Source organism: Periplaneta americana, chromosome 12 (assembly GCF_040183065.1).
Source record: "Periplaneta americana isolate PAMFEO1 chromosome 12, P.americana_PAMFEO1_priV1, whole genome shotgun sequence".
Lineage (NCBI taxonomy): Eukaryota > Metazoa > Arthropoda > Insecta > Blattodea > Blattidae > Periplaneta > Periplaneta americana.
Genome location: NC_091128.1, coordinates 35,498,181 through 35,511,331, shown reverse-complemented (window position 1 = coordinate 35,511,331; position 13,151 = coordinate 35,498,181). Strand labels below are relative to the sequence as shown.

The 13,151-nt window shown below is 35.9% G+C and overlaps 1 protein-coding gene across 4 annotated transcripts in view; it reads right to left on the bottom strand.

Moving 5' to 3' along the window:
* The window catches only part of LOC138710249 (zinc finger protein ZFP2-like), a 59,574-nt gene extending 46,989 nt beyond the window's left edge, over positions 1-12,585 (bottom strand). For 2 of the 4 annotated variants that reach the window (XM_069840945.1, XM_069840951.1), the window contains exons 1-3: positions 9,459-9,746; positions 8,209-8,306; positions 1,749-1,886 (exon numbers count right to left, since the gene is read on the bottom strand). In XM_069840945.1, coding sequence (XP_069697046.1) covers positions 1,749-1,886; positions 8,209-8,306; positions 9,459-9,510 — 288 coding nt within the window. In that variant the 5' untranslated portion in view covers positions 9,511-9,746. Of the gene's footprint in view, positions 1-1,748; positions 1,887-8,208; positions 8,307-9,458; positions 9,747-12,502 lie in introns of those variants that run through there. The other 2 variants (XM_069840946.1, XM_069840950.1) reach the window with 2 other exon arrangements.
* Between the last annotated feature and the right edge of the window lie 566 nt (positions 12,586-13,151).

Sequence of the window (13,151 nt, the reverse complement as noted above, 5' to 3'; positions counted from 1 at the left end):
TGGATTTTTCAATGAAAAATCCCAGACCTGACCGGGACTCGAATCCAGGCCAGCTGTGTAACAGGCTGGAGGTCTGACCACTTAGTCACCGCGGGGAGTCTTAAAGTTAATGTATCTCTTTTCATGTATTATTGTTGCTAAATTCAAGTTTGTTAAATGCTAACCTTGTTAATTTTATTTTTTACTGTATTAATGTTAAGGGTAACATGTTAAGGAAAGTACACGAAAACGAAATTATCTCTAATTTTGTGTGCAGACAATGAGGATATTTTGCAAAATAACTTATAAAACCTGTTACTCAATTGAGTCACGAGATCAGATTACACAACCTAAGATATAATACCGCTGACATCTGGTTGTAGAAACCTTTGTAGATCATGTTAAAAATATAAAAACAGTGAGTTAACTAAGCATCGAGAAAAATTATAACTTTTCTCATAAAAAGACAAGTTATTTCTTCAATGAAAAAGCGTAGGAACTTCTGCAGCTTCAGATAGTTTGTAAATTAAATATGAAATTGTGTCTCCAAGTATAGCATCTTTTCCAGTACATTGCATTAAATAATATAAATATTGAGATTAAAATTTTTCAAATCTAAAAATTGAAATCGAATACTGTTTGTCAAAATACTTGAACAAAATTGGAGTTATTTCTTCACCACTTTGTCTACTGTGCAGTCTTCAAGAAAAAATGGGTCAGAATCATCTTCAGCAATGTCCAGGCTTTTCCTTTAAACCCACTGTGCGAAAAATACTGGAAAGCAACAGAGTGAATGGCTTTATTTTCAAGAACTCAGCATTAATTAACAACATACTTACTTACTTACTGGCTTTTAAGCAACCCGGAGGTTCATTGCCGCCCTCACATAATCCTGCCATTGGTCCCCATCCTGAGCAAGATTAATCCAGTCTCTATCATCATATCCCACCTCCCTCAAATCCATTTTAATATTATCTTCCCATCTACGTCTCGGCCTCCCTAAAGGTCTTTTTCCCTCCGGTCTCCCAACTAATACTCTATATCCATTTCTGTATTCGCCCATACATGCTACATGCCCTGCCCATCTCAAACGTCTGGATTTAATATTCCTAATTATGTCAGGTGAAGAATACAATGCGTGCAGTTCTGTGTTGTGTAACTTTCTCCATTTTCCTGTAACTTCATCCCTCTTAGCCCCAAATATTTTCCTAAGCACCTTATTCTCAAACACCCTTAATCTGTGTTCCTCTCTCAAAGTGAGAGCCCAAGTTTCACAACCATAAAGAACAACCGGTAATATAACTGTTTTATAAATTCTAACTTTCAGATGTTTCGACAGTAGACTGGATGTAAAAGTTTCTCAACCGAATAATAACAGGCATTTCCCATATTTATCCTGTGTTTAATTTCCTCCCGAGTATCATTAATATTTGTTACTGTTGCTCCCACATATTTGAACTTCTCCACCTCTTTAAAAAATAAATTTCCAATTTTTATATTTCCATTTCGTACAATATTCTCGTCACGAGAAATAATCATATACTTTGTCTTTTTGGGATTTACTTCCAAACCTAACTCTTTACTTGCTTCCAGTAAAAGTTAATTAACAACATATTTGGTATAATTCAGAAGAAGGAAACAATTAACAAACGTACTGTGAAAATGTTAATGGCACCCTTATACATCAGAAAATAATACAGTTTTTACAGCTGTACACAGAAAGTAAATTATAAAACTGCCTCCAGACTAGCCGGTAACATGTCACTCACCTCAGCTTCACACTTCACAAAGGTGAAATTTACTGGCACTTGAGTATCATCCAATGTCATCTCTGGTGTGAGATCATAGCTGTGGTCCACGTATTCCTTTTTTATCTGAGTCAAGTGCAGATTAAAGAAGTTCACTTCCTGGAGAACACAGAAAAATCATAAACAGTAATTTATACTTGCTCTTATGAATCTGATTTCAAGTGTTACAGGCTACAATGGTTCTGCATATATCAGTGCTTGATGTAGAATAGATGAGAAGCTGTTAATAAAATAACTAGCTAAAACTAAAATGGGGACAAAGCCTCAAAAGATGGATAAAACGGCCATAATAATGATTTGATGTGTGTGTGTGTAATTCGGGAGGGAAGGAGGAGAAAGGTGGATTCATTACTTCATAATTGCATCCTTCAGCAGTTACGGAAACATTTATGCTCACAACAAGATGGAGATAAAAAGGTTGATTAAGATAAATTTAATTTTTGTGATATTGTGAGATAGTCACTATGGCTTCAAATTCTTCATTCTTCTTCTTCCCTTTAAGTATTAGGTCAAATGGCCTGTTACGATCTCACAGTTGAATTTTAAATCCAGTGCTTCTTTGGACGACCGAGAGATCTCTTCCCGTTTGGACGATAGTGGAGCATGACTTTTGTGATTCTATCTCTATGCATGCGATGCAGATGATTTATCCAGTTGTTCTGATAATGTTTTACGTGATTAATTACAGGTTCTAGTTGTAATTCTCCCATTACATCTTCATTGCGTTTGTGATCCCATTTCGCATATCCCGCTGTATATCTCATAAATTTAATTTCATTAGCCGTTATTCTGCTTTCGTCTTTCTTCCTCAGTATCCATGCCTCACTGCCGTAACAAGATACAGGTCTCGCCAAGGTTTTGTATAGGCGAATTCTAGTATGCCTTTTTATTTGCGCGAGAGCCTTGGTGAGATAATAATAGATTACAGTACTTCCAAATTTAATTAATTAATCTTTCACCGCATGCCAACTCAATGTGTAAAAAATTAGCACTGTAGCAAAAGATTCTTTAAGCTCTTTCAGTTATAACATTATTTTATTGTTTTTGTTTATTTGACATTACATTTGCATTTATATGAACCTTATTTCCATACATAACACAATCGCTGGTCCATAAATTCATGCAGCAGAATCTCAATAAATGAAATTAAACGAGAATGGCAAAAACTTCGATTTATATAGCTTTCGAATAATTGAGGTTCAATTTTAATATTACTTTACCTGTTTAACAATGCCTTGTAGTAAGAATTTTGATTAAAACCAAAACCAAAACAAATGATGTTATAAATACTATTGTTCTAAATGATACATTTTTTGAGAAAGTTCCCTGTTTTAGGTACCTTGGCTCAACAGTTAGAGATAATAATGACATATTAATAGAGATTAAGGATAAAACTGCAGCTGGTAACTAGTGCATTGGATGGAATTATGACAGCCAGACATACGAGGGTAAAGTATGCCTCCAATTTTTTTTTTGTCGCTGTGAATATAGTTAAAAATATTAGTGATAATACATTGTATTTCAGCTTTCAGTGACCCAAGTTTCGTATCTCTGTCAGTAGAGAGAGAGCTCTGAGTTATAGCCTGAAACATGGCGGTGTGTACCAGCGCCATGTCGGGACATCTGAAGTAGTGTGCTGTGATCGAGTTTTTAACAGCAGAAAATGTGCCCCGATAGACATTCATCGCAGACTGAAGGCTGTTTATTATGATCATTGTGTCGACATCAGTACTGTGCGATGTTGGTCTGCTTGTGCTCGTAATGAACCTGGTACAACTCTCAACTTGTGTGACAAAGAACGCAGTGGAAGACCACTGCACCTGATGACGCCCATCAGAACCATGTCAATGAACTCATTACAGCGAATCATTGCATAAAAGGAACACCTGTCAATCTAATGTGGCATATCAAGGGAGTGTGTACAGGTGATAATTGCAGAACTGGGATTCCGGAAAATTTGCGCATGATGGATACCTCAAATGCTCCTTCCTCACATGAAACAGAAGAGATTGGACATTTGCCATCAGTTGCTTCTGCGCTATGAACGAGAAGGCGATGAATTCTTAAAGAACACTGTCACAGATGACGAAAGCAGAGCACACCACTTCGATCCTGAAAACAAGAGGTCATCAATGCAGTTCTGCCACAAAGGATCACCTGCACCCAAAAAGTTCAAGGCTGTGCCATCAGCAGACAAACTCATGCTTACAGTCTTTTGGGATATTCAAGCTGAGGTGCATATGGAATTCATGCCTAAAGGCACTACCATTAATTCTGTACGGTATTGTGAAACCCTAAAAAGCTGAAAGCATGAATTCGAAGAGTTCGTCCAGATATGAAGCAGCCCCTCCTACAGCATGATAACGCTCGTCCGCACATCAGTGCAATGCAATAGAACACATTCAGTGTCTTGGTTTCGTTGTTGTTGATCATCCTCCACATAATCCCAACCTGGCGCCATCAGATTTTCATCTGTTCCCAAAACTTAAAGAACACCTGAGGGACTTCTCTTTGATTATGGCGATGCAGTGCAGACAGAAGTGAGACTGTGGGTTCATCATCAAAGTGAAACATTCTACAGAGATGGTATCAAGAAACTGGTCACTCATTAGGAGAAGTGCATTCATCACCAAGGTGATTATGTGGAAAATAAAACTACAGGTATGAACAGTAAGGTTGTAGCAAGTTATCAATTTTGTTTCACTCAAATAGCTATAAAACTTTTCACATAAAAATTAGGATGCATTAGTTTTCAGCACACTCTCGTAAATCCAGAAAAGTTAAAGTGAGAATTTATAAGACAATTATCAAACGAACTCTTATTTTTTGGAACTTGCAAACACAATATATTCTAAATACCAGGGAAAGGAAGATATTATGGAAAATTTTTGGACATGTCTATGATCAAAGTGAAATAATCATGGAGGGCATCGAGGAGCACCACTTCCCATTTTCGATCATAAAGAGCAAAAAACTGTCTTCACCTTTACAGTAAATAGGCTTTAATAAGTTGAAAACATGTATATCTTGTTTAAAACAATTGTTTGTAACTATAACAACGGAAATTTGAATACAACCATAACAACAGACAATATTTATCACTACCTTCTTCTCCCCTTAGAGTTTGTGACATAATCCCATTTAAATCAGCAGAGAGATAGAGCAGCTTTGATGGATATCTTATTGTGCTGGAATAGAAAGAATCCTGGTTTGTTCTGATCTTATAATGTGGTTGGCTGGAGGCTCTGGTTCTGTCAAATCTTGTTATATAGCCTACTTAGATTGCACTCATGTAAAGGAATTGAAATCTTATTGTTAAATGCTGGGTTAGAGTTCTGTTTCGTTCTGATCCTATATTTTGCTTGGCAGGAGATACTCGTTCCATCGAATCTTGTTGTATACATACACTGGATTCCTGTAAAGGACTAGATACCTTATTGTCAGATGCCTTTTTATAACTATCAATAGATGACTAACCTATTCTCTGACTGTCATGGAGTCCATATGGGAGTCTTATTGAGTGTCCTCTTTTCCATCTGAATAATGAATATGTGCATAATTCGGATTAGCTTCTCCATTAATAAACTGAATTTGCTAGGATGATCACCACGTTTTAGAAATACTGATCCAGGGTTCAAGAAGGCAAAGACGATCCAAAAGACGACCTTCGACAATGATTAAACATGCGTTCATGTGGAGTTTGGTTTGTAATGAAGCACAAGAGTGATTGAATGAAATGGATGGCATCGAGGAGGACCACTTCCCATTTTGAAATGTGCAACTTTCGATCATGAAAAGCAAGTAAAACTGTCTGTCATATTATGCTGTTAAGCCTTTCACTTGTCCATTGCCTTGGGGATTATATGGCATTGTTTGACTGGTTGCGATCCAATGATTTGTTTAAAAAAACCTTTAATTCATGAGACATATGAGATGGCTCTCCATCTGAATGAATGTAAGATGGCATACCAAATATAGCAATGTGTTGCTTTAAGCATAGTATAAAAGTAGAAGATTTTTATATCTGTGCTTGCAAAAGCAAATGTAAATCCAGACAATTCATCAATGATCGTAAGGATGTAACGTTTTTAGTTTTTGAAGGAAGAGGCCCCTTGAAATCAATATTTAGTCGTTCAAAATGGAGTTGTTGCTTTTATTTATTTTCCCTCAGCTTTCACAAATTGGGGCTTCAACTCAGCACAAACAATGCAAACAGCAGTCATTTTCTTTACTGTATATCTTCAAGTGAACAAGGTAAATTCTTACTTAGTACCCAGTGACAGAAGCGTGTAACTCCAGAATGGCAGAAATTATTTTGTAGAGGTTTCAGTTTCTCATAAGATCCATCCAGAAGATATGCGTGAAAAGATGTCAGCAACAATATCATCTTCCCCTGGACGATAAAATACGTCATACTGGTAGCAAGATAGCTCAAGCTGCAATCTCCTAATGTTCTCGTTTTTTTATTTTATTAGAGGTCTTGTCATTAAACATAAAAGCTTCAGACTTTTGATCGGTTATGAACCTAAAATGCCGACATTATGAGATAATGTCTCCATTTTCGAAATGCTTCACCAATTGCATACACTTCTTTCTCAATGATAGTGTTTTTGTTCAGTACGCATAAGATTTCTTGAGAAAAATGCCACTGGTAGTCTCAACTGTGATAAAGTAGGTGCTATAGCAAAATCAGAAGCATCCGTTTCTACAATGAAAGGAATATTATCTTCGATGGTAGTTACAACTTCCTTTATCGACAAGAGCTTCTGTTAAATATAACTTAATTTAAGTGTTGTAATAGCCTTAGAAAGCAATGAAGGTGCAGCCACTAAAATGGATGTAGAAGTCTTCTGCTGAGATTTACATACTCTAGTGTTATGACCTTTCTTGTTACAGTTCTTACAAACAGCATCTCTGGCAGGACATTGTTTACATGAATGTTTTAAATATCCACAAAAATAGCAACGTGAATCTGTTGTAACTGAAGCACTCTTTAGAGTGTTTTTCTTCCAGATTATGTGTAGCAGTAATAGATGAATAAGAGTTCACAAACATTTCTGAATTACGCAGGGCCAATTCTAATAATCTAGCCTGAGTAACAGCATTATCTAATGGTAACGTTAAACTCTCTAAAAGACGTAGACTAATTTTATGAAAATTTAGGCCACTAATGAATGAGTCATGTATAAAATGATCTCTGTTTTGCTCAGTTGTTACTGTTTTGAAATTACAATATTTTCCTAGTAATATCAGTGCTTCTACATATTGGTCGATTGACTCACCTTGTAGTTGGTGTCTTACAGTAAGTTTACTAGCAAAAACTTCACTTTTTGGTTTAACATACAAATTGTAAAATTGTGACCGCTGCATTATAAGCTGTAGCTTCACTGATATGCTCATGTATTGCAGGAGAGATATTATAACTGATTAGAAATAAAAGCTTTTCAGGATTTAGTTGCTGCAACAAAATTTGTGAAAGTACTAAAGTAATGTTTCCACAGTTGCTTAACATTACTTGCACTTATCCACATCAAAACATACAAGTTTTAACAGCATATCCATTACTTTAAAATTAGTTTCAGCTCATTAAATTGTAATAAGAGACCTTTCCAGTAAATAGGCTTTAACAAGCTGAAAACATGTACATCCTGTTGAAAACAATTCTTTGTAAACCTAACAACGAACATTTGAGTACAATCAAAACAACAGACAATATTCATGACTACACAAGGGATTTTGAGAATCAGAACAAACTCAGAATTACAAACTTCATACAAGAATGCTAATAATATTACCACTGACATAAAAATTAGGAGATTGGAGTCACTGAACCAAATAATGATGGACAATAACCATATCCCTAAAGTATTATTAGATGCTAAACTAGGTGGCAAAAAAGAGTCTGAAGACTCTAAACTACGATGACTTGGAGATGTCCAGAATGATCTTGCAGGGCAGGGCTATAGAGATGGAGACAGAAGGCTTTGAAAACAGACGATAGGTGAACTGTTTTTAAGGAAGTCAAGGCTAAACAGAAAAGTCAGAAAAATGAGACTGATGTGCATGCAATTAAAAGAAACTTATATTAAAGTTTGTTCCATACCACAAAGTAAATCAAGTACTGTACTCTGTTCATTTCTCAAAACACTTAGTATAATATCAAAGAAACATGCTTGTAACATGATGCGAAACACAACTAGGAACAATTTTTTCCCTGAAATTATTCAAATCAGCTTTACAGGGAGCTTCACCTGAAAGACTAGATTTGCACAACTAGGAAGTCTAGAATTTGTTTTATTCAGTCTGATTAAGTCTCTGCATATACTGTATTAATTGGCAAGATGTCTAATTTTATATGTCATGTGACATAATGCTATAAATGTCGCATACAGACAATATATAGTAATTAATTTCAATTTACCTCTGATAAAGGTTTCTTCTCTTTCCTATCAGTGTTATCACTTGTTTGTATAGCCAACGGGTCGGCTTCAGTTTCTGTCTTCACCACATCCATCATAACTGGAAGGAACATTAAGAAATGTGAGCTGCTGGGAAAATTTTATTAGCTTCTTGTAGTGCTGCTTATGATTAGGTTTTTCTCCGGAGCAGTTGTTTGCGCGCTTTCAATCGGAGACCTCCGGTTACCTCCGATTGATGCCGCGCAGGTTGTATATGTGCTGTGGCGCAGACATACACTTTCCGCTGAGCATTCCTTTAATCAGATCAGGTAGTGATTAGAGCCCGCTGACGTCCGCGTATGTTTTAAAATAAGTTCTAATTTGTTGTTGTTTAATCTCTCTTTTATGTTAATCTCTCTCTCTTTCTTCGGCTCTTTTTTTGTGTTGGTTAAAGTGCTACGTTAGCCGACAGATTTTTTTTCTAGTTTTGAAATTCATAGTATATGTGGAAAGCCGTATTAGTTTTATGTCATTGATCAAATTAATAACATTCAATCTAACTGCAAAACTAACGCAGAAGTAAAGCTTTTCAATAGCTAATGCAAACATTTATACTTTAATTCTCCTAGAAACTCTCGTTTAATCGCAAACAGGGTTTGTCAATTATTATTCTAATCGCTTTAGTTAACGTAAAATATATTAAAGGAGCTTCAGAATGAAACAAAAGGAACGTGGGCTATCAATGGGTTAAAGTTTACTGTCCAACATAATTTATTCAGATTCTTCACCGGACAGGATTGTGATTACTGTGTTAAAGGGTGTCAGTATTTGAACTGCCTCTTCTAAAACGCGCCACTCTTGCTTTGTAATAAAAATATAAGTGGATATCAACTTAAGGATAATTGTAATTATATTATTACCAGATGTTTCTTTAGTTTCATTCAGAAATATTTTAATCCAAACAGTAAAATATAACTCAAGTTGTCTAAACAGTAAAATATAACTGAAGTCGTCTTTTCAATATTTCATATGTATTTTATTGCCTCGAAAGTTACGTTTTAGAGAAATTTCAAAACTTTTTCATAGACTGTGAGCCTTTGGGAACAATAGCACTAAAACAATTTAAAAATAAATCGTATCAAATGTTTTGCGTAATTGTTTTCATCAAGTTCGCGATTGTGCGATCGCTTCAAATGGTCTAACAAACTCGAAGATCCACCACCCTTAGAGTAAATTCGCCCACGAAGTTTACAGTGTGCGACTTTATTATTACCTTCAACTAAATTAAAGAATTTCCATGCAACGGATATCCGATTTGGTGCCATTTTATTCCACTCACAACTACCGTCAGTCCGTACACGCCGGTCGTCCTTGAGCTAACTGTCGCTTCGCTCCGAACCCCCGCATCCCTCTGTATGTCCCCTGTTCCACCTACGGTAGTACCGGAGATCACCGGTGGAGGGTTATATTCGTAATCTCCGATTTCTCCGCGGTAGTAGTTACTCCGATGAGCAGCACTAGCTTATTGTTATCATCTGCTATAGAAATGTACAGAGCATCTTTAGCAGTATCGGGTAGTCATTAGGAATACGACTGTAGGCCTATTATCCATTCACTTAGATCCAGATTCCTGGTATGTGTACAACCTCTCGCACTTGCATGCACAGAACCATGCACACACAGATGTAATAAACATCTACACTCAAGAGTTACAAAATAACATCATCACTTTTTTATTGTCTTTCTTCTATCAAACAGGCATTTCATCTGAAGGATTTAAGTCCAATAGCGATATTTCAATAATTATTTGTATTAGAAACGTGGTGAAAGTCGTTATTTTTTGTTGTTTTTTTTTTAGTTTAATTTTTGCTAAACTTATGGCTATTCCATTGGAAAATAAAACTTTGTGTTACAAATACTCTCTTTTTCTGATTAATATTCATTCCTTCTCTATAGGATAAATTTGTGAGCTCTATCGGAAAACGATCGTAAATATTAGTAGAACAGGCGACTATAAGCAGTTGGTTATTCAGTCAAGATTTTATATTTTCAAAATGATGTACACTCATGGAAAGGAAAACTGCCTGCCTGAGAACTGTCTTCATAATGCCCATGCAGCATAGCTATACAGAAATGTTTCATCATACTATCTTTATGATTCGACTTAATGTTTTTTCTCACGTCTTTAGAACGAATCTAACCCTATTCTGTCGTTATCTGTCTCTAATTTAGATAACGAAACTTCAAAATACAGAATTTATCAACAAAGAAGTTTTCAGGTGCCTCCGATTTTCATCGCACATACATGTGGAAAGAACATTGGCAAAGATATATTGCTTAAGTTTGCGGTACCTCATTGGTAAAATGCCTGATTACGAAATAAAAGTTATCTTATATTATTTTAATTTAATGTACCGAAGTACATATGATATTTCCATGCAGATATTCTGCGCCATCATACGATGAAAGAGTAATGGAACGGAGAAAAATTCTCTCCGTTCCATTACTCTTTCATCGTATGATGACGCAGAATATCTGCATGGAAATATCATATGTACTTCGGTACATTAAATTAAAATAATATATGATATGCGTAAAATCACTTCGTGATTTAAGACGGCGCTCATTCCGTCGGATCCCGGCCAACTAGTCACTCATATCGAGTGCACCTCAGCACATGTATGGACTTCGGTCCTGCGTTCATAGACATCTATGACGTAGTGCAGAGGGCGGCCACTAGAGGGAACCCAAGAGTTGGAGCTTAATCTGAGACGATTCTAACCGGCGTCGGAGTTGTATCCGGTGTGGCTTAGTGGATAAAGCATCAGCACGTAGAGCTGAAAACCCGGGTTCAAATCCCGGCGCCGAAGAGAATTTTTCTCCGTTCCATTACTCTTTCATCGTAAAAGTTATCTTGTTCAGTCTCTGCATTTACCTTTATTTTTTAATACCTTACATTTTCACGTAATATTAGTTTTATTCCATTATTGCTGTCGTAATATTTTGTGCCTATTAGATGTGAAAAAATGTTATAAACAAATGAGTCATCACTCCATTTTTTTTAAATCTGGCAACTTTAGTGTGAAAAGAATTAATTATATTTCCTTACTAAAGACCAACGTACACTATAACTTAGTAGCTACTCAGAAACACAAGTACCGTAGTATACCAGAGCCATCTTCAGTTACAAGCCGGAGCATGGGTAGGTTTGGCAACGCTGAGTGGAGGCGGATGGAGGCGAAATAAAGGCATGGCGTTTGACGTTTTAGTGCTTTGATTTCGTTGTCACTTGTACATTTTCGACGTTAATTGATACAAAACTAAGTGTATATGATCAAGATTCAGTGTATTGATGTACATAATTTATTACGGAATCCGAAATGGTATTTCATTGAGTTTCGGAATACCGCGTAAGTACTTGCATACAACCACTTATAACTTTAAAAAAATTAAAAGCATACGTGTTTTTTTATTGGTGGTACAAGGCAAAATAAATAAATACTTAAAGAAATGTTACTTGTACCAAAAATAAAAGAAATAACGACCTACTTTCGCAATACCCTATTCCAATCACTATGTGGCTAGTAAATTGACAATGCTTTGCCGCTTTATGTTGTTTTACCTCTGACGTGAAAGGTCTAGGATATCATATACGTTTTAATTTCATGTGATTATCTGTCGTGCTTTTCTATAAATATTTCAGATTCCCAGGAAGCTTGAACCTGCCCAGTCACAATACTGTTATCCTAAATTATTTGTTATAAACTTTTTAAAATACGGTATAATTTTAAATAAATGTAACTACAGAAAACAAGCTAAGAGTGTAAATTATGCAAATAAAATAAAAATGTAAACGGAGGAAACTAATGACATATTATAATAAAGTATGAGGATATAAATACAGTTAGGTCAAGTATAAAGATCTATGAAAAAATTAAGAAACATACCTTCAACATAATACGTAACAAAACACATCATTATCTATTAAGTATGTGCTAATTAGTGTAAACTCGGTGAACTTTAAATCCTGTAAATACGAAGTGAAAAGAAACATGTTTAGAACTAATTTAGGTACATTCTGAATCTTCAACAAAACTGTAACATTTATGGGATCACAAAACACCTGTTTAACTTGAAAATGAACGGCATAACTTTATTGATATAGCAGGCCAACACGCATTTAGTTTATAATACATCAACAATTAACGTTTGGTACGACCGCGAACATAATTCCCTCGGTTACGTACCTTAATCTCTTATTGAGAATTAAGTAACAATATCATTCTGTGGAGAATTTTATCTTACATAGATACATACCTGAGTGTCAACATCGACATATAAATAGGCCACTCGAAAGAACATTACTTCATATAATTTGTATTTTTCAGTTCATAGTGAGGATCAACATAGCCGTGACGGCTGGAAATCAAGGGGATCGTGATGAGTCCGAACATCCCGAACCGAACATGGATGTTATGTTATGTTTTTTATTTAACGACGCTTGCAACTGCAGAGGTTATATCAGCGTCGCCGGATGTGCCGGAATTTTGTCCCGCAGGAGTTCTTTTACATGCCAGTAAATCTACTGACATGAGGCTGTCGCATTTAAGCACACTTAAATGCCATCGATCTGGCCCGGGATCGAACCCGCAACCTTGGGCATAGAAGGCCAGCGCTATACCAACTTGCCAACCAGGTCGACCCGAACATGGATAAATATATAATTTACACCGTATCCCGCTTAGAGAGATCGAGAAATAAATGATAATTTCAAGTATAAATAATGATTTATTAACATAACGTTTTACATAACTTGATGTAAAAACTCCCCGAGCTTCGGAGAATGATCAATGCAACTCGATGTGTGCGCCTTGAATTGCTTTGCAGGCATCTAAACGGTAGGCCTATTCAACCTTCCGCCAAGTTTCTGTAGCATTTGTGGAGTCATTAGCGCAGCTGAATTTGT